Source organism: Hyperoodon ampullatus (genome assembly GCF_949752795.1).
Source record: "Hyperoodon ampullatus genome assembly, chromosome: 1".
Classification (NCBI taxonomy): Eukaryota; Metazoa; Chordata; class Mammalia; order Artiodactyla; family Ziphiidae; genus Hyperoodon; species Hyperoodon ampullatus.
In genome coordinates this window covers 117,500,698-117,522,892 of record NC_136914.1, presented here as the reverse complement: position 1 = coordinate 117,522,892, position 22,195 = coordinate 117,500,698, and the positions used below count along the sequence as shown (strand labels likewise).

The window sequence follows — 22,195 nt, the reverse complement described above, 5'->3', positions numbered from 1 at the left end:
TATTCTGCAGACATTTAAAAAATACATATAATTCTATATTTATTAATATAGAAAGATGCTTACAATGTATTCATTCAAAAAGTTTAAAAAATGCCCAGGACATATACCCTGAGAAAACCATAATTCAAAAAGAGTCATGGACCACAATGTTCACTGCAGCACTATTTACAATAGCCAGGACATGGAAGCAACCTAAGTGTCCATCAAAAGATGAATGGATAAAGAAGATGTGGCACATATATATAATGGAATACTCAGCCATAAAAAGAAACAAAATTGAGTTATTTGTAGTGAGGTGGATGGACCTAGAGTCTGTCATACAGAGTGAAGTAAGTCAGAAAGAGTAAAACAAATACCGTATGCTAACACATATATATGGAATCTAAAACACAAAAAGAAAAGGTTCTGATGAACCTAAGGGCAGGACAGGAATAAAGACACAGACGTAGAGAATGGAGTTGAGGACACGGGGAGGGGGAAGGGTAAGCTGGGACAAAGTGAGAGAGTAGCACTGACATATATACACTACTAAATGTAAAGTAGCTAGTGGGAAGCAGCTGCATAGCACAGGGAGATCAGCTCGGTACTTTGTGACCACCTAGAGGGGTGGGATAAAGAGGGTGGGAGAGAGACGCAAGAGGGAAGGGATATGGGGATATATGTATACATATAGCTGATTCACTTTGTTATACAGCAGAAACTAACACAACACTGTAAAGCAATTATAGTCCAATAAAGATGTTAAAAAAAAAAGTCCAGGAAATTCACATCCGAAAAACCTGAATAAACCTTCTTAAAAGTAAATCCACCTACACAGACCTACTAGAGAATGGACTTGAGGATATGGGGAGGGGGAAGGGTAAGCTGTGACAAAACGAGAGAGAGGCATGGACATATATACACTACCAAACGTAAGGTAGATAGCTAGTGGGAAGCAGCCGCATAGCACAGGGAGATCAGCTCGGTGCTTTGTGACCACCTGGAGGGGTGGGTAGGGAGGGTGGGAGGGAGGGAGATGCAAGAGGGAAGGGATATGGGAACAGATGTATATGTATAACTGATTCACTCTGTTGTAAAGCAGAAACTAATACACCATTGTGAAGCAATTATACTCCAATAAAGTTGTAAAAAAAAAAAAAAAAAGTAAATCCACCTAAAAAAGGGACTGCAATATTTCAGTAAGTAGTGGAGAAAAAATTACATTCATGGGATTTTATTGTATAAGTAAAATTTAAAATTGTATATCTATCTCACATATAACAAAATTTTGGTTACAACTGTAATTATGTGCTCTTTCAAGGAGCTAATAAAAGATAAATATTGAGAAATTGTTCTGGGGAAAATGTATGATCATTCACTTTGCTTTCATAGAACATTTATAACAAGTGATTTGGGAATAAAAAACTTAATCAAGAGCATGTTCAGGGCTTCCCTGGTGGTGCAGTGGTTGAGAGTCCACCTGCCAATGCAGGGGACACGGGTTCGTGCCCCAGTCCGGGAAGATCCCACGTGCCGCAGAGCGGCTGGGCCCGTGAGCCATGGCTGCTGAGCCTGCGTGTCTGGAGCCTGTGCTCCGCAACAGGAGAGGCCACAGCAGTGAGAGGCCCGCATACTGCAAAAAAAAAAAAAAAAAAAGAGCATGTTCAAATTCTTCACAGGCCACTCTCATTCCTCTGATACTTAAATGATTCCATCATCCTCATCAACTTTCTCATCTTCAATCACTATAGGGTCTAATTCTGACAGATCCTCTTATTTGTCATTAGCTTTGCAAGTCAATCCACTTCTCAACAGCATGTTTATCAACTTCATGAAATTCTGCATCTTTTGAAAAATTTACAATTTACTTTATAAAAACAGAAGTTTTATTTTTGGGTGTTTCATTAGTGAGCGCCCAACCTGAAAATTACTTTATACCTGATAAAAGAGATAAATCCAGGAGGGTTGCTTGAATGGAGACCAATTTAATAATTAATCAGTTGAATGCTGAATTGTATTATGATGGTTTGGCTTCCCTAGACAGCCCAGTTACTATTCAAAAAATGAACAGATGGATATTAAAAACCCATGATTAACCACCTGCCATTTTTATTATCTGTTTTGGTGAGATTTTGCCATTGATGTTTACAACTTAAAAGCAATACTTAGAAGTAACCAAAAACAGTCTACAAATACACAAAAATACATATGCACACAAATACATACATACATAGACAGAAAGAGTGTGCACCCACACTAATAAAAAAATAAAAAGAAATTCTCCAAACTACAACCTTCACACACCACACGTGGAGAAAGCATTACCATCTGGTCACGACGGAACAGAACGATGCTACTTGTAGTACCTGGAGAAGATGCGGATGCCAGCTGATGTTTACACTGAGCTTTCTGAGAAGAGAGCATTGCACAGCCCACATAAAGAGCTTGAGTCTGCAGCACTGTTGTCACCCTGCAGTTAAGTGGATTTGAAAGGCTAGAACCATAGGTCCATAAAACAGAAAAGAACTTGAATAACTGGAAAACATCTTCTAGATGTACCTAAATTAAAAACAAAACACAGTGAAGTTTAATTTTTACTCACATAAGCTGGTTCCAAATCCTCTTTCCACTAGTGTATAATTACAGAAAACAATTTATTGCAACGTTTTGCTTTCTCTAGTCACTTAAAATTATTTTCTGCTTGGTACTTTAACCGACTGGGAAGGGTGTGCAAGAATTCAGACGACTCACTGTAATTTTGCACTAGAACACATTTAACAACAATGGAAAGGATGAGGTTGCCAAGCAGAAAACCAAGACAAAAGTGATGTCGGGAAGCCTCTACGAAAGTACCGTGAGGGTGGAGTGAGCAGTGTCAACTGTGTCAAATGCTGTCGAGAGGGCAAGTAAGACAAGAGCGAAGAACTGACCACTGGGCGTGGCAGCACGGAGGTCACGGTGCCGTGATGAAATCTCTTCACTGAGTGACTGCATATCCTAAATCACCTCTCTGAACTGCAGTTTCTCGTTGGTAATGACAGTAGTCAACCGAACATATCTGGCCATTGTGATTATTAAACACCTGAGCAGGCCTAACACATGAGGAGGCCGGCAGCAATGTCAGTCTCCGTCCAACCTACTGACAGGTGTCACGAATCAGCACTGCTTTACAGGGTCTGCATCCATCACCACATGCTCGTCACTGTCTAAAAGTCTACTTTCATGTTCATTAAAAACTGTCATAACTCAAAGATCTACAACATCTTCTTCAAGGGGAGAGTCTGCCTGAAAAAGGTGAGCTAGTACCTTCATAAAAAGTTTCATCAGAACCCGAAAATGGACCGTGTCAGCACCACTGAGAACCATCTCGAAGAGCCCAATGAGCAAACACAAGTAGTCTCTGCTGTCTTCTTTCAGCTGTTCAGGATTCCACCAGGTATCGTCTACGGGGATGTGAAGAGAAGGAGAAACGGTGCATAAATTTATGCGAATACACCGCTGGGAACTTCTCATTCAAGACAAAGAACAAGTTGTGGAATCAATAACTCAGTTTTCCACAGTATCACATTCAAAAGATTCACAGCTTGTCCTACCTTTAGGAAAAGATTTAGGAGCCTTTAGTGCATGAATAAAATTTTTCAGTGAAAACACGAGTAAAACTGAGTCCTCCACAGCAATCCTCCGGGCAGTCTTGAGCTGTTCTACATAATGTGCCCACAGCTCCAATGGTATCCCCCTGTCCATCATCAGCTCAAAATTCCATTCTGAGGGGATCTCCTAAAATGTTAAAGGAAGCAAAAATAGCACAAGTTTAAAGGGGTTCTGAACATGGGTTATACAGATGGACTGCAATGGCTATATGACTGGGTAATTTGCAAAATTTTGTCTACATGTATATTTGGGTGGGGAGAGGAATAATAGTTTTAATCAGATTTTTAAAGAGATCTAACCATCACTATTCACAAGACACAAATAAGTTCATCATGGCTTCATTTTACCTATGTTTTCTTAAAACACCGTCCCTAAAAACAAATGTTATTCATATAATTTATCCTTGTCAAATAAAGGGTAGGCACGTTTCTAAACAGAAAAATAAGGTACTGGATTTCCAAGAGATCCTTAAAGGGACTTTTCTCATTTCATACTTTTACTGCTTAACTGAAGAAGGTACATGGTCAAATCCCCAAACTTGCAGATGATTCTAAACAAGCAAAACGTTAAGGTGTTTAGATATTACACTACAAGCGCCAAAAGCAAGCATGAGAAATGGTGCAGGAAAACAACGAACGAGACTCCATAAAGGTGAGCGCAGAATAATAACTTGGTAGTAAAATAACCCAAAGCCAGACTTTCAAGATAATGTCTCTAGTGAGGGATTTCATTGGCTCAAAGTGCTGCTACCGCCGAAAAGATGCTCGGGCCTCTCAGAAAGGGCATCAAATATAAAACCACCTGTTATCTACGTGTGTATAAAACACTCGATTTGGCCACACTTTACCACTGAGAACAAATACAGTCCAGGTCACCACACTTTCAAAAAAATAAAGAAGTTAGGAAGGGCTCATCTGGGTATGTGGGTGTGTATGTATGTATTTATTTGCCACGCTATGTGGCTTGCAGGATCTTAGTTCCCCGACCAGAGATCAAACCTGGGCCCTGGCAGTAAAAGAGTGCTGAGTCCTAACCACTGGACTGCCAGGGAATTCCCTGGGTTACTTTTTAAAATATGAAGATTCAGTCTCTTAAAGTTTACATAAATTTAGCTATAATGGCTATGACCAGAACTTATAAAATCCTGAGAGTATAAGTGAACGTCAAAAAGATGGGATTTGTTGAGCATCTCCTACAACAAGGAACCCTCTGAAGTCTGGAGAACAAATAAAAACAAGACACTATTAAATACAAGACACTATTCTATGGCAGATATTAAAAGAAATAATCTATAACCCCAAGGTGTGGTGTTTGGTAAAAATATCAACAACTGAAACATGTTCCTTAGTAAGACTGTCAAAGATAATAGTACGCTGGCAAAATCCAAATTAAAATAATACAAAAGATCTATTCTAGTAAACAACAGAATGAAACAATACTTTATTCAAGCACTAATATATCTAGTGAATTCCTCACCACTAGACATAGTTAAGTATAGCTTGGATAATTACCCAATAAAGATGATACAGGGGAGAGTCAACTATCAGACACAAACACCACAAATGTGAAATTCCATGATTCAATTAAATTTCTTGCAAAAGCAAGACAGCACCTAACCCACTATCTACTGCTACCCAAGGCTGCCTCACATTTCACCCCTAGAATCCGAAGACTCAGCATCTCAGCCCCCAATTTTCGGTTCTGCTGTGATTAACAAGCCAGGCAGTCACTTTTCTTCTAACATTCAACTTTCCAGAGAATTTGCAATCCTTACCACTGTAGTTATGACACTTTTGAGCTTCTTTATTTTTTTCTGCAACAAACTGAAGACTCTTGTCGCAAATGGAAAATGAGTTTCTTTTAAAGACGAACAGCAGGAGACAAGTACAGCCATCATCACGTGAAAAGTCACTTTCTGCTTCAGGCTAAAGGACTCCTTTTCTCCAACACTTATTAAATCCTCCACCTTGAAAAACAGACAGACTCCGTGAATGGTAGCTCTTGGTTTGCATAAGAACAATTTTTTCTACCTCTGCCAATCTAGGTATCATGTATTTCATATTTAGAGTGAGGTGATAAATACAAAACCTTAAAAAAGTAGTAAGCATTGATTTCTGGGTAACCAGAAAAATAAGTAATTTCAGAAATTATAACGAACACAACTGCACTTGCCAACTGGATGTTTTTATGCCCTTAAAAGATTTACTAAGGCAAAAGAAAATTTCTCCTCTTTTAGATTATATTTTGCTATTTTAACAAAAAATATGACTTTAATATTTTAAATGAGAGGAAAAAAGGTTAAAAAGTAGACATTATATTCCTACTGGTCCAATATACAACCAGGATGAAATAAATTACATAAAATGTTAAGGATTTCAAACAATCTGCAAAATATATACTAAACACTGTGTTTTTAAAACAAAACAAAGTACTCAAGAATGGGAAAGTTATTTTAAAAAAAGAAGAAGAATCTAGTAAAGCAAACACTGAGAATCCAATAAGATTATGAGAAGGAAACCCAGGGGGTTGACTTTGACAACATACCTACCATCTTTAACATTGAAGAGGGATCCCCTGAATTTATATTGTTAGCCAGCAACTCAATCATCTTCTGACTTGCTACACCAATTAGTTCTCCTGACTTTGTGCTTTTAATCACATTTTCAAGAGCTGTTTAAAAAAAAAAAAAAAGAATTGAACACCAGAGGGCCCTTATGTTACTAACACTCACCTAAATATCATGTCAAGTAAAGAATGTAGGCAAAAGCTTTACAATTTTCCTACGAAGGTTTGCTTTTTATTTTTCTTTTCATAAAATTACAAATTCTTCAGTGGGTCACTGTCCTTTTCACTGTATACTTGCCATATTAGCAAAAAATTTAAAATATCTTGCTGGAATGTAACACAATGAACAATTTCAAATAACAATCACTGCCAATTTTTAATTATGGTTATCTTTTTTTAAAGTGTCACCTGCTCACTTTTTCTAAAAAACAACTGAATTTCTTACCTTCTTTCCAGCCTCTTAATAAAGGATGCAGAGAGCAAATTCCTGATTTTGATAAATATATAGCCATTTTCATCTCAGCAGATTCCATATCATCATTGTTGATGACCATAAATGGCAGCAGGTGCACCACCACCTGATTCGACAACTGATCATTTTCACTCAGTATCTCTGCTTTAATTAGTATGTCTGCTGCTATCTCAAGCACATTGTACCTAAAAGATACATAAACACATTTGGTTGAGACACATTAGAGACTTCAGTTCAGCAAAAACTCATCGTTACATTTTTCCAGCTCAACTGACACCATCCTGGTCTCTTTACCAAACACATTATTGAGAAACATCAAGATATCACTTAAAATCCATGCTAAGGGCTTCCCTGGTGGTGCAGTGGTTGAGAGTCCGCCTGCCAATGCAGGGGACACGGGTTCGTACCCCGGTCCGGGAAGATCCCACATGCCACGGAGCAGCTGGGCCCGTAACATAAAACATATCACACTATACATCTCAACTCCACTAGAAATCAGAGATTCACTCATTAGTTCAAAAAATATTATCTGAACATATACTATATCCTAAGAACTAAATAGGACACAAAAACCTGTAAGACATGCTCTCATCCTCTAAGGAGCTTAGTCACTTTTCCATGCAAAAAGCTTAGGTGCCAAAAATGAAATAACAAAAGCTCATCAAAACATTACAGAAGGTATCATGTGCCTCTGAGCTTATTTTTTACTTAATATATTTGTAATTGTTTTAATTATAAAGTGTAATATATTATCCTTGTAAAATAGAAATACATTATATGAAGTAAAAAATTAAAGCTCCTTCCCATCCTACTTCCCAGATCTCAGTATTATATCATACATTATACACTTCTTTTTCCATTTTATTAAGAAAAATTTCAAACATAGAGAATATTACAACAAATCCATACAAACCCAAATAAAAGTGAACTTGATATAAGAATTTCAGGCACTTCCCTGGTGGCGCAGTGGTTAAGAATCCACCTGCCAATGCAGGGGACACGGGTTCAATCCCTGTTCCGGGAAGATCCCACATGCCATGAAGCAACTAAGCCTGTGCGCCACAGCTACTAAGCCTGCGCTCTAGAGCCCGCGAGCCACAACGAGTGAGTCCGTGCGCCCAGAGCCTGTGCTCCGCAACAAAACAAGCCACTGCAATGAGAAGCCCGCTCGCTGCAACTAGAGAAAGCCTGCACTCATCAACGAAGACCCAACACAGGCAAATATAAATAAATAAATAAATAAATAAATTTATTAAAAAGAAAAGAATTTCATTAATTTATTTGTATAAGGAGATACAAATACATACCATGCCCTATTTTTTGAAAGTTCTGCTCTTTGAAAGAGATTCAGGAGATTTGAAACTGTCACTTCTGAACTAAACTGTTGTTTGAAAATCTAGAGAGAAAAAAATACCCATAAGTAAATTTTTGCTTGCTTCAAATATGGTGCTTGTTAAACAAACTTTAAAAAATTATGAATTATAATGAATTTATCTCCCAACAATTCCAGCATAATTTAAAAGTTCTGTGAGAGCAATTTCGCAAAAGTGCCATTCAGGATCCAATTTCCCAGGATCCCTATGTATTTACTACTGATAAAAATTCACAAAGCACTTTTCCTTTTTAAAAGAACTTCCAAATATATAAAGTTGTATAATCTAATTACTCCCATGTGCTTTCCCCAACCAGGCTTAAGTCTGTGCTCTCAACAGAACAAATTTCCAGTGAAAGAATAATTTCCAAATATGCTGCTGCCTAGAGCAGAGATTCATGTGAGAAGGGTAAGTAAATATTTACAAACAAAACATGCACGTCAATGAACAACAAATTCACTCACCTCAAATGCACTTATAGCTGACAAGACAACATCTATGCTATCATCACCTAATCGGGTTAAAATAGCTTCTTTAATGAAAGACTCATCGATACTCTCCTGAGCAATAGAAAAAAAAATTATTTTTTTTAGTTGTTTAATTTAGTTGTTTAATTTAGTTGCTGCTAAAACCTCTGAAGACTTTACATTAGAAAGGAAGTATGGTTTTGTGAAAAGCACTCCAGAATTCCAGTTAAGGAACACAGGTTCTGCTGCCCTGGATGCGAATTCAAAACTAAGCACACTTGCGTTGAACTAGGCAAGCTCTAGAAGTCCTTTTTAGATGAATAATTGTTTGGTACAAAATCTTTCCAGTTTCCATTGAAAATATAATAAGATGTGCAATTAAAATACAATTTTTGCATTAATGAGCTCATCTTGTTAAAATGAGAACCTAGATTTTGGGAGAGCACAAACTAAAGAACCAGAATGTCTAAGTTTAAATCCCAGTTCCACCACTTACTAGCTGTGCGACCTTGAGCAAGTTACTTAACCTTCCTAGGTCTCATTATTCTCATCTATAAAATAGGGCTAATAATAATACCTACCTCAAAGGGTTGTTACAGGATCAAAAAATACATATCAATACTTAAAACAGTGCTTTAGACATAGTAAGCAGTGTTAAAAGTTAGCTTTTAATTTTCAAGGTTTTTACAAGGATGATGACACGTGCTGATGACAGTGAAGTCTGCCCCCAAAAGTTCATATTTTTCTTTTAAGTAACAAAAGAAAATAAAGCATAAAATCATTCACAATAACAGAAAAATAAGACTGCTAACCAAACTGAATATATCTCTACCTGTAGGTGGTGAAAAGAAAAAAAACAAGTAAATAATCCCACAGAAAATAATGTAGGTCAGAAGGTTGGGAGACAAAAAGTAAAATCCCTAAAATTCACAAAACTGAAGTCCAAGTTTAATGCCAAATGCCAAAATTTTCTCAAAAGCTAACAAGTAGCCAAATAGCTCAATCTGGAATTCGAGAACAGAACAGAACCTATGTCCATACATTAACAGAGAAGGGAAAAGGAAATCAAAGCATGCAAAGACAGACATTAACTGCAATTACAATACTAAAGCCTGTACGTTGAATGTATACGCTGCCCTTCACTGAAAAAACTAACAAATCCAGAGGAGGACAGGGTAGGACGGGATTAAGAGTAAAACCAGGAAGGATAAGAATGGTTTCAAGAATATTAGGAGATTCCAGGAATCTCGCTTTTTATTCTAGGCACTGAAATCTTCCTATTACAACAAAGAACAGTATTCACTGAGTTTAATTATCCAACAAATCAATGAGACAAACCTACCAGCAATTTATGAAAGAAACACAATTTGTACCAGATCAGAAATGAATTAAGCCAAGCAATATTTTTCAAATTTGAATACATCTACCATTTTAAAAATTAAGTATAACTCTTCAAAAATATAAGAGAAAATATTTTAAAAATATTTTTTAAATTACCAATTGAAAAGCAAAAAAACTAAAGAAAAAAACAGTAAAATTCAAAATTAAATAAACTTAACGTGGATATTATGATTAGCTGAAATTAAATTCTACTTGTAGTATGAATCTGGTTTTAATGGCCATGACACAAGTTTAGAGTTCAGTGTGTTTATACTACTATGTGCTATGGAGAAACTAAACTCTGGTAGCATGTTTCTCTAGTCTAGAAATTTTCCAAATATGCAAACGGTAGTACATGAGATGATTTTAGATGTTAACAGATGAACATTCTTATTTCAAACTGTATTACCTACAGTAAAATGTACATACAATTAGCACTTCAAATGCATGATTTAAAAGCTATGTGAAATAGATGAAGAGGATAAAGAAGTATAAACTACTAGGTATAAATTAAGTTACAAGGATGTAATGCATAGCACAGGGAATATAGTCAATATTTTGTATTTACTTTGTATGAAGTATAATCTATAAAAATATTGAATTACTATGTTGTACACTTGAAATATAATATTGAAAATCAACCATAACTCAATTAAAAAAAAAGAAAGCTATGTGAAAAAAATGAGTCCATTTAAAAGAAACTAAAGGAAAATTTAAAAAAATAATAACATCAGTGGTCAGCTAATACAGCAAAAAATTTGCTTGAATGACTAAAGTTTGGAAAATACTGCTCTATTTGAATCACTGCAATGTCTTTGTAAAATATCACTTTGTTATAAATGCTTTATTTACAAATTAAGTCAGCTTCTGTACTTACTATTAGGAGCCACCAAAATTTTAAAGCCAAATGCAACTGGCAGGTACCGAAATCATGAACAGGGCTCCAAAAGCTATCATTCTGATGTCCCCAAATACACTCATGTTAAACTTAAGACTGTCAAATTCAAATTTCAAAACTAAAAAATTCTCAGATAATTTATGACCCTCTGTAAATTAATCTATAAATCCCAGGTTGAAAAACTCTCAACTAAAGCTAACCTAATCATCTGCAACGTGGAAACATATACAGGTTAAAATGGTGGCTTCTGGCATGTATGGTCCTAAATCTTTGTCCAATGAATGCCCATATTCTTTATTAGGCTTATCTCTATAATTAAACAGTATTGATTCTAGGTGGTAAATTCAATTTCTTATTCTAGAATTACACTGCTCATCATAAGGGTAAAAACATCACAAATGAAGGCTATCTGACACAAACCTTTGATGTTGTCATGACATTTTTCAGATGATTAATGGCCAGAAGTCTCACAGGAGCAAGTGGATGATTCAGACTGAGCATCAAGGAGGTATCAGAATCTGCTAAAAACTACAGGATTCAGCACAATTACCACATGATCTCACCATTCAATCTGAGCAGCACATGATCAAGAAGAACCAGAGAAAACCACCCCGAGCTGCCCAACTTATTCAATGACAACCATCTAATTTCAGAAACCAAAAAGTACACCAAACTGAAAGTAAAAAGTAAAGCAAAATCTTTGTCTCCAGAACATAGTATGAGTAACAGCAGATAAAAATTTGTTTTGTGAATGTTGTGATTTCATGTATACTTGTGTCTACATGTAGGTTTAAATTAGTGAAGTAATTCTATGAAGTAATTTTGTATTCTTTATGTATATCTGATTCCAAGGTGAAAAGCACCTAAGATAAATCACTGTATTAGCGCCTAAATGAAAATATAAATCAAAAAAAATTGATCACTGAAGAGAATGCAATTCATCTAAATGATGTAACAGTGACACTCAAATTAGTGACAACTTTATTTATGTATTGATAATTAGATTACAAAGGAAGTCTATCAACATATGGTTTTGGAAATGAAATACCATTAAAAACGAAAGTCTAATTATGGAAGAGAAAAACCCAAACAACCATATTTCTCTTCCTAACATTTATTTTCAAGGCTAATTATAAGAACTACTTAAATGTCTAACTTCTAGTATAAAGACTTAGGGCGAATCACCAGAAAATTTCTGAAGTTCTAACATAATCATGAAACAAAATCCACTTCCCTTTTCCTAATCAATGACTTAAATAGCCACACGTGGCTGGTGGGTACTGCACTTGAAAGATAAGGGTACAGGAGAAAGATAAGAAACACTAGAAACCTAAGTTAGGCCATGTTTTGGTGATTGTTAATGAGCATCATATAAAAAATTTCCAAACAACGCTTTTCCAGAAATAAGTATCAGATTCACAGTTATCTAAAAATTACTGTACTTAATTCCTTAATTCCTGACTCAGAGTCTTACTTCAGCTAACTAGGCAAACTGTATAAAATCTTCTCTCTCTATGAAACTTCCCAAACAGAAGTAAAGTAGCAAATTTCCTTCCGGAGCTCTTCAACTAACCACACAAATACCCGTAAGTGTCATAATTCCCCTGAAAAAAAAGTTACCTGATACTTTCCACCACTTGTAGAAAGAGAGATAAATTGGTGAAAAAGCTCCTGTTTTTTTAGGTCTGTAATTTCCTTTAGGTGTTCCTCTAATACGGCATCTAATGTTTTGGGATATCTGGGATGAAATTAAAGAGTTAGTTCAGGGCTTCCCTGGTGGCGCAGTGGTAGAGAGTCTGCCTGCCGATGCAGGGGACACGGGTTCGTGCCCCGGTCCGGGAAGATCCCACATGCCGCGGAGCGGCTAGGCTCGTGAGCCATGGCCGCTGAGCCTGTGCGTCCGGAGCCTGTGCTCCGCAACGGGAGAGGCCACAACAGTGAGAGGCCCGCGTACCGAAAAAAAAAAAAAAAAAAAAAAAAAAAAAAAAAAAAAAGAGTTAGTTCATTATTCTTACCAAAGTTATTAACCCCACACACTATATATGTATAAAAGAAAAAATATAATTTTTTAAATTACTGAGATTGAGACTTAAATTTTTGACAAATGGAATACGTAAAACCAAATGATATTGATCAAGTTTGTTACTATGACTCTTTCAACAACAAAAAGTCTATATAAAAAAATTATACTCTCCATAGTCCCCACACAACCCCTATTTTCCCTTATATTTCAAATATATTTAAATCCTATAATTGTCCCTTCCTGAAAAGTAGAAAAGAAGAACAGTATCCTTACAATTCATTCACTATATTAAGTTGTGACTTGTGAATCATCTCTTTATAAAACAAGAGGTACACATTAAGAAGGGCACAAACACACACACAACTCACCTGCTTTCTACAAGTCTGATAAGTGGAAGAAACTGCTCATTAAGCAAAGATACTTTATTAGAATCGATTTCTTCCTGTGAGCTATATGAAATATACTCCTCAAAAAGAAGGCTGCAGAACAAAACAAATACCACAGACATGAGTTACTATTTATTGAATACCTACTACGTTCTAGGTGCTTTAGAAATATTCTCTGTCAGACCTCTACAAGATAGAAATTAGACTCATTTTACAGATACAAAAACTCAGACTAAGAAGTCTTATAATTTGCCTGAGGTCAAACAAGAACAGCAACAAGAGGCAATGCTCAGTGAGCCCTATTGAGCCATAAAAAGTAGAGCAGGTTTTCCACCCCTGTCTGACTCCAGAGCCAAGCTCTCAACAGTACTTTGCATATTTAACCTCACTGAATTCACAAGCCAACTATGGGAGCAAGAGACACAAATGACACGCCCACCAGATAGGTAACCTGCCCAACGATACACAACGGCAAACCGAGGTCCACGCAGCCTGTCAGAACTTACTATTCTACTAGCCGGAGGTGATAAGATTTAAACCTACATCTGACCACCAAGACTACATTCTTTTCAATGCATCGAGTTGCCCTTCAAATAAGAAAAGAAAACGGGAGGCCGAACTATCTTTACTTCATGCCAACCCTCAATATTAAGTTTCTAATTGATATTTACTGATTACCAACTGTGATGTATTGTTTCAGGCATTTTGGTCCACTTAGTACTAGGAAATTTTAAACAACCACAAATTACATGTAGTATAACCCAAATTTAGTTTCACTATTAACTTTCTATGACCACATATAAGCACTAAAGACAAACAAGAGAAATTACATTTTCTGTTGCCACAATTATTGGATTAAGTACTTATAATTAGATGAAATGGCATGGACAAAGCAAGAAATACATTATAAAGGGATACTGGAAAACTGTTAGCCAACCCTGAAAAGAATATTAAGCCACAAAAATACAAATCAAAAGCATGTCAGAAGTAACAGCTTACCTAGCCAACAAATGGTCTAAGTTGTTCTTCAGGTATATATTTGTAAGTATGGCTTCTAAGAGTCTCCTATAGATTTGACCATCCATCTCTTCAGTTTCTTCTCCTTAGCATATATAACAAATTAAAATTGATTGGGGAAAACTTTTCCCGCATGGGTATGCTATTAAGTTTTTTTTACAGCAGAAAATCTTTCTACAGGAATAACTTTAAAACATATATAATGACATCCAGCTTTTTACCTATTTTCAAAAGTGTACTTCACCTGTTTAGTCATTTATATCTTTTCAAACCACTTTTGTATACATTACCCTCATTTATCCTTTACCTGAAATTCTCTATATTTTTTTAAAAACAAGTACTATCATGCCTCTCTCATGAACGAAACAGAAGTCCAAAGAATATAGTCTTTCCCCAGGCCACACTACAAGCGGTGAAGTTGGGACCTGAATCTACATCTCAATAAACCATCCTGAATACAGGCTAAACTTCATCTCAAAGCCTCCTTACCGAACCAAGAGCAGTCATCTTCCATCCCACATTTATGAATGAACGTGAGCCCTGGCTTCATTACTCATCACCATCAGAACAGGAAAAGTACACTTTCATTCGTGCTAGTCATGTTTCTGAAACTCACGTTTAAACTGAGATGGAGTTAAGCAAATCCTATTTTCCAATAAATGGATATAACTTTAGAAATGACTTTCTTAGTATGTCTTTCTTAGTCCAGTAGCAACACTACCAAGTATTTCTTCCTTGTCTTTCTATATTTATTGAAGGGTGAAAAACGTATAATGCAAATAATCACCTTCTAATAACTTTTGGGCTTTTTTAAAATTTGGATTTTCATGCATGAGATTTTCTTGATCTTATATTTTCAATGACTGAAGGGAGAAAAACTGTTTTGGCAACTGGATATTTCCTGTAAATGAATCACTAAAGTTCACTGAATACCTAAATGAGAAGGGTAAGTTTTACTGAGTAATGTGTTTTGTTTTAAAATAATTCCAGTCTTTTTCATGTAGAGACTGTGTGAGAACACATATTAAAAAAAAACAAAACACTGAGCATATAACTCATTTAACAAGGATTTCCTTTAAACCTGCTCCCCACCTCAAATGTTTCTCTATTCAGAAAAATAGATACATTACACAAAAACAATTAGCAGAAACTCTAAATATCTTAAAGATATTAACAAGGATGTGGTTCCTATTTTAAGAGAATCGCATCTGAGAAAGGAAGTTTCTGGACACAACATGTAAAACCACATACCTGTAACATGATTAACAATGGAGACAACCAGATGGGGAAGCATGTAACGCAGAAGAGGACTGATGTCGTATGTTTCAGAAATCCCGTGAAGTAGTGTAACAAGATCAGGAACAGTACATAAGTGTGGAAACGGCCTTTGAAGAAGCAAGACATAAGATGTTGACTTCACAAGTTAGACAATGAATGGTAATTTTTAAAAATAGTGTAAAATTTATCTTTTGAAAAAAAGTATTCAAAATAACTTCATTCACTTGTAATTAATATCACTGTCAATTCAATTATACGTACTTTTTCCCCAGGCTCTCTGGCTTCTGTCTCTGCAGGAGCACTATCAAGCAACCCAATCCATCCTTGATCAGAGAGGGAATTCTGGTCAGTGTTTTGATGATCTGTGAAGCCAAGGAATTGACGAAGGTATCTTCCAAGGTCACTTTCACTGAAATCTGACATATTATCATGTACGTTGCAGCTCTGTAATCTGGTAAAGACGATTTTAATCCCTAAATATATTTTAAAATATAAGGAAAAAATGACAAACCGTGTTATTTTATCCTACTTAAAATGTTACTTTACTTTGACAAATTGGAAACGTCATAAATTAGAGATTAATACAACCTAACACACACTGAGAAGCAACACTCCTCAGAAGTGAAAAATCAAGATGTTGGCCCCTTTTCCTGAGGGGACATGGAAATGAGACAAGTCTCTTGAATAACAGAAGTGATCTCAGAAGGCCTCCCAACTCAAACCTCCACTACACATCCTAACAGGAGCCAAGGAGTCGTCTTTTATATGAAAACATCCACCTGTGTAAGGGAGATTTCAATCAGGAACAAAACAGTGCCTGATTAAAGACAGTAATTTTGGGACACTGGTGGGAAGCAAAGCAGTTCCTCCATCGGGAATCTGGGACAGTGGGAGGCAATGAGGCACTTGGGGAGAAGAAACACTGAGAAGCAGAAGTCAATGCAAACAGAATGGTAAGAGAGCCTCTGCCCTGAAGAGATTTTCTAATCCATTCTCTTTCCACTGAGGTAACATGACTGCTAAGAAAACAGATCTGGGAGAAGATGGCAGGGCCAAACAGCCAACATTCATCCCTAAGGAGCCCTAAGATCCCACTCTGGTAAGTTTTTAAGAAGTCATATTTTTTACCTATAAATTAAATCTCATTAACCATCTGAAATAAATTGTCAATGTAAAAACATTAATGTCTAAGTGAAATTTTCAAAAGCAAGAAAATTCCTTCAGGTACAAAATAATCTACTTTACACATGAGTGGGGCCAACCTTTTGAACATACGGGAACAGCTTGGCGACTATATTGTCGGATAAGTCCTCGGCGGTGACCAGAGCAGACACGATGGTAGAAGCATAGAAAGTTAAGAGCACCCTCAACTGAGCTGAGCTCCCAGGATACTCAGCAAAAACCTGGGAAAAAAACCACAAACCACACACAGTTTTAAGAGTGAAAGGCCAATCAGATGAAAGTATGAAAATATTTACAGCTCTCCTCAACTACTTCAGGCTGACACTTTAATTTTCCCATATGTAACATTACATAAACACGTCTAATAGTTCAATTAAATATGACAAGAATGAACAACCTTCCTGACATTTTTAGACTGTGTCTTTGTTTAAACAGTCACTGTAAATAGAATCTGGCAAGGAAGAGAATAATTTATTTTTGTAGAAAAACAGCTTTGGTGATGAAAGACTGATCAAGCTGCTCATGCTCCAAAACAGCAGATCCTTTAAGAAAAGGGCACTTCTTCAAAGTCCCACTGTTACAAGAGAAGGCCTTCAATTGTTTTCTTTATGAAGAGGAAGCAACCTTCTAATGGAATTATACGTTCATGAAACAATTTACTACTCACCTTCACAGATTTTGTCACCAGACTACAAATGAAATCCATGAATCCAAGATCTTTGTAGCAGTGGGTAACCAAAGTTCCTTTAGCTAAGGGCACTCCAGATTGCTATTACAGATGGAAAGAACCAGCTATTACTTAGGACATTCATCAACTCATCATTATTTTTAAAGTACCTACCAAAGTAACAGCTTCAAACGGCTGCAGTTCATAAATACGAAATAGTCTTTCCTTATCGCTGTTGGTAATGATGAAATTAACACATAAAATTGTGCAAACTTTAGAAATTCAAGAGAAGGCCAAGCAATGAGTGTGGATGTACTCCGTGAAAAACGTTTACTTATCACGTGTTGCGTTTTGATATGTATTTATCTAAATCTGGATTCTCTAGATTCTTAGTAACTCTACTGGTTAAATTTGGCTTTTGAGCCAACGTGCTATGGATCTGTCACTGCTTCACAATAACACTAGTAATAGAAACAGAGAGGAACACGGTCAACTTCTATTGCGCTTCCCACTGCCTAGCACTGTGCATGGCATGTATTAGTGCTCAATAAATTTTGAATAAATCAATGAAAAAATAATCTGAAGTGAAATTTAATAGGTATGGGGGGTTTGGATACCTGAAACAAGTGTGCCTAGAGAACAGCAGCGTCTGGGTGTAGACTATAAGGGGAAAAATAATTTTGATGTTATTAGCAGAGTGAACGTTGAGTAGTTGGATTAAGAAGCTTTATTCTAGGTTGGCCTTCTCTTCTTGAACATTCTTTAAGTTCAAGTGCTTTACATTCAAACACTTAAATTTTTCTTCTAATTAAAAATTCCCATTCCCTTTCTTTTTACTAATTCTGACCATGGACCTCCTGTCATCACCCATCAAGTTAACTCATTCCACAGGCCCAGCCTGTTTACCTACTTTCATCCCCATCTGCCCTCCTGCTGGCCTGAATCGCCGTGCTCAACATTCAGTAAATTTCTTGCTAACGACATACATCTACTTTCCTCTACTATAGATGCAAACAAAGTGATAATGGCAAGTCAGGTGTTTTACTACAAAATCATGCTATCTGATCTCAGCCAGAGCTATCCTGTAAGACAACCGTACTATTATTCATCTGTAAATTAATTTTCTAGCATCTTCTTCACAACTTTAATAACTTCTGAAGTCCTTCAAGTTATCCTTATCCCTTTAATTTTTGTAAGTATTTTATGCATCTTCACCTCTAACTTGTTTTAAGCTTCTCAGTTCCAAAATTTAAAATGCCAGACAGCATGGTATAGTGGAAAGACAAGCTTTATAATCAGATCTGGATTCAAATCCCAACTCTGCCACTTCAGAGTTACATGAACTTTGGCAAGTAACTTAATTCTCTGAACCTGTCCTCATCTGTAAAAATAGAATTTTGTGAGAATCCAAGATAATAAAATACAAATTGCCTATCTTGATATCAGGTACTAAATGAAGGCCAGCTATTATTCATAACAGTTTCAACTGGAAGTTAGGAAATAAAAGTGATGGAGGTAATACTTGGTCTACCCTCAGGAGCACCAAAGACTTAATATTTTCCAAATTATACCTTTAATGAAGGTTTGCAATGATTATAGATACGTGTCATTCAACAATCATACCTTAATTGGCAATAACCAGAACCACTTGTGCTTTGAATTATTAATTTTTAGAAGCTGTATAACCCGCACAAATATTCTTGTCTCGTGGTATGGGAGAACACAGGCAATGAGGCTATCCTGATTATAAAGATGGATATGGAACCTGGGGGAAAAAAAGCAAACAATTCTAACTGACACAAAACTTATAAGCGTGTATTTCCTTACGTGTCCAAACGGTGTTATCAATGAGCTAAACCCACTTAAAGCAACCATACAACTATAAGCAAGGTAGAGCGCACTTAAAGCATAGGCATGAAAGTACTCAACAGGGTTTGCCAATTCTCATGCAGCAGCATTTTAAAATATTCACTATCAAAATTGACATCCATTCACCGTCTCTCAACTTTTTTTAAAATCCATTATTATATTAACGTGACTTTGGGATCACTGCAGTCAAACCAACAGAAAACCAAACTGGTCAAGTAGGCAGCAACACTCAGCTTCTCTCCATGCTCCAAAGTTCACCTCCCACAGCTTAGTTTCCTCACCTCACCTAACTATCATAATCCTAAAACCAGAAGACTAATTATAAAGAAAATCATATTACCTTCTCCGAATAAAAAAAAAAGATCAAATTACAACCATATTTAATTTGTCCATGAACTTTACAAAACTTGGTATTGGTCATGCCACCCTAATAACATAAAACAGATTTATTAATTCTGTCAGATCCATTACATCCTGTCTAGCCTTTAAGATCTAGCTCAAATGCATTCTTTTTCAAGATGCTTTTCTTAATTCTCCCAGCCAAGTGATCTCTCTTACATCTGTCTAAACTCTCCTATCCTTTCACCCGTACCTTTCTTACAGCACCACACCCCTTGACTTTTATTAGTTCTATAATATGGCTTTAGTACTAGCCAAGACATCACTTTCTCCATGAAGCTTTCCTCAACTACTTCAGGCAGCACCACGTGCCCCAAACTCTGTATACACCCTTATTGTGGCATTTCTTTCAAAACAGCAAGAAAGGGCAGCCTATTCATCCTTGTATTGAACTTAATGTTTGCTAAATAAATAAGTTACATGAATAAATAAATGCAAAACCAAACGCAAAAAGTACTCCTTACAGTAATGATCTATTTGGGGTAAATTAAATGCTAGAAGACAGAGGGAAATAGTACAGGTTTGATTTTTTTTTTTTTTGTCTGATGAATCTAATGATACGATAATGAGAAGACCCAGGTTACACTTGTTTTCTCAATGATTCACTGGCTTCCCTTACCCCCATGCCTCTAATTAATGAAGTGGAAGCCTTTCTACTTTTAAAACATACATAGGAGAAAAAATTAAAATGTGTCAACTATGATGTAATACCAATGTAATACAAATAACTGAGAAAATAAACTGAATAAACTTACTGAGACCATTTCCAAAGTAGAGTAAAGATCAGATCTTGGAAACAAAATTTGCATCTCTGCTTACCAGTCATGTGACTCAGCCAACTTAACTCTTCTACACCTGTCTTCTCAACTGTAAAATGGGGATAAGAGAAGCATCTCCCCACAGGAATGTCGTGAGTGCTGAGATAATGCACACAAAGTGCTTACCACAAGGCCTGGTGTACAAATGTTCAATACATATTAGCTATTATCGTTTTTCTTAAGTTATGGTATTTTAGAGAATACTCTTACCCTGTTCCCAAACCATTTTTTTGTTATTTTGGCAAGAAGTTCAATAACACCCTTTGCCCCAAATATGCAGTAACAATTTGTAACAGCAAACTGACACAAGCCCCTCAGAACTAATGAGGCTAGACTATTTACTCAAGATCTTCAGTAGTTCTACTTCTCAGTATCAACAGAAATGAGGTCAACAGTAGAAGGGCATGCTTACCTCACCCAATACAGATCGTATTAAACTCTTAATACACCTGATTTTTCAACTTTAAACTTTAAAAAGATCAATGTTATTAGCCCATAATTATTTCCATAATTCCATTTGCTACCTGTGGATCAACCACTCCAGACACTTCTGTGCCGGCTTCAGCAGGAAGTAAGGAGACAGGTGGATAAGAAATAATGAAATGTTTTCATCCAGCTGTTTGTTCACTGCTTTGGTCTGAACGCTCCGCTCCAAGGTTTTTGCTAGCTGGCTGAACAACGGTGCTTCAAAACGCTCAAAGGAAGGATCGATACCAAGCAGCTCTTCCAGGCCAGTGCATCCTAGGAAAAGGCCACTTTATTTAAAGTCTTTGCGAGCAAACCCATCTCACCCCTCTTTTACAGTGTTACTTTCGCCTAAAACTCTATGAATTCTTTTAGCATATATAATCTGTAATACAGTCCCAAACATAGATTTCTAGTTTCCAACATAGAGAATAAATCTCATCTCACCAACTAGGAGAACCGAAAGTACCTTCTGGCAGGGGGCCTTTTTTCTTTTTTCAATACAATACAATTTCAATACAATAATTAGGCCAGTCCTAGGAAGACTCCTCCCCTACCCTCCAGCCACAGCCTCCCGCCCCTTTTGACTGTTCCTCCTCTCTACAGCTTAGATGACCCCCCAACCTTGTTTATCACCTGTGACATTCAGATGCCGCTGCCTATATACATTTCACGCATCTAGCGCATGGCTTTTTGTTATTCTCTTTCCCCTTAACAACGTAAGTCAGCTGAGCAAGTTAAAAACCGCTAAGGAAGAGGGCGGGTGAGAAAATAAAACAAGAAAATACACCAACATCCAGGAAACACACGCTTCCCAGAGCTTTCCTAAGTCAAAGGGTAGCTCACCAATGGCAAAGGCGGTGTCCCTGTCAATGGTGGCCGCTTCCTTGGGGTCAAACAACAAAGAGGCAACTTCATCTCTAGATAAGAGGCTGGGATCACTTTGAGGGAGGGCGAGTCGTTGGAGCTGCTGGGCTAAGGACGTCATCTTTCAGGCCAGCGGATTTCTAAACACACAGGCTAAGAAACATAACCCCGTGAGAAGCCTCTACAAAATTAAAAGGTGGCTTAACGGTAAGCAGCAAATGCCTCACGTACAAGCAACTTTCCTCCGTACTCAACGCGGCCGCGGACACATCACCTGCTGCCCAGGGACTCGCGGACGCCGGAGGTGCAAACACTAAGGCAACAGCGGTAACAGATAATTACAGCCCCGGGGACTGCGCCGAACGTTTCTCAGCCCCGACTCCGCGGAGACTCGAAAACCCATGGACACCTTACGCTCCCCTGTACACCACACCGACCC

At 36.9% G+C, this 22,195-nt stretch overlaps 1 protein-coding gene across 1 annotated transcript in view; it reads right to left on the bottom strand.

The window, feature by feature from the left end:
- Window positions 1-21,877, bottom strand: part of HEATR1 (HEAT repeat containing 1) — a gene marked incomplete at both ends in the record, with an annotated part of 47,823 nt that extends 25,946 nt beyond the window's left edge. Inside the window, 19 exons of the mRNA XM_079701367.1 lie at window positions 2,346-2,538; window positions 3,286-3,422; window positions 3,573-3,756; window positions 5,405-5,596; window positions 6,179-6,300; window positions 6,641-6,852; window positions 7,975-8,063; window positions 8,505-8,600; window positions 11,206-11,313; window positions 12,406-12,523; window positions 13,177-13,287; window positions 14,194-14,296; window positions 15,463-15,596; window positions 15,751-15,962; window positions 16,752-16,892; window positions 17,339-17,440; window positions 18,962-19,103; window positions 20,949-21,165; window positions 21,736-21,877. Of these exons, the coding sequence (XP_079557493.1) occupies window positions 2,346-2,538; window positions 3,286-3,422; window positions 3,573-3,756; window positions 5,405-5,596; window positions 6,179-6,300; window positions 6,641-6,852; window positions 7,975-8,063; window positions 8,505-8,600; window positions 11,206-11,313; window positions 12,406-12,523; window positions 13,177-13,287; window positions 14,194-14,296; window positions 15,463-15,596; window positions 15,751-15,962; window positions 16,752-16,892; window positions 17,339-17,440; window positions 18,962-19,103; window positions 20,949-21,165; window positions 21,736-21,877 (2,755 nt within the window). The remainder of the gene's footprint in view (window positions 1-2,345; window positions 2,539-3,285; window positions 3,423-3,572; window positions 3,757-5,404; window positions 5,597-6,178; window positions 6,301-6,640; window positions 6,853-7,974; window positions 8,064-8,504; window positions 8,601-11,205; window positions 11,314-12,405; window positions 12,524-13,176; window positions 13,288-14,193; window positions 14,297-15,462; window positions 15,597-15,750; window positions 15,963-16,751; window positions 16,893-17,338; window positions 17,441-18,961; window positions 19,104-20,948; window positions 21,166-21,735) is intronic.
- Between the last annotated feature and the right edge of the window lie 318 nt (window positions 21,878-22,195).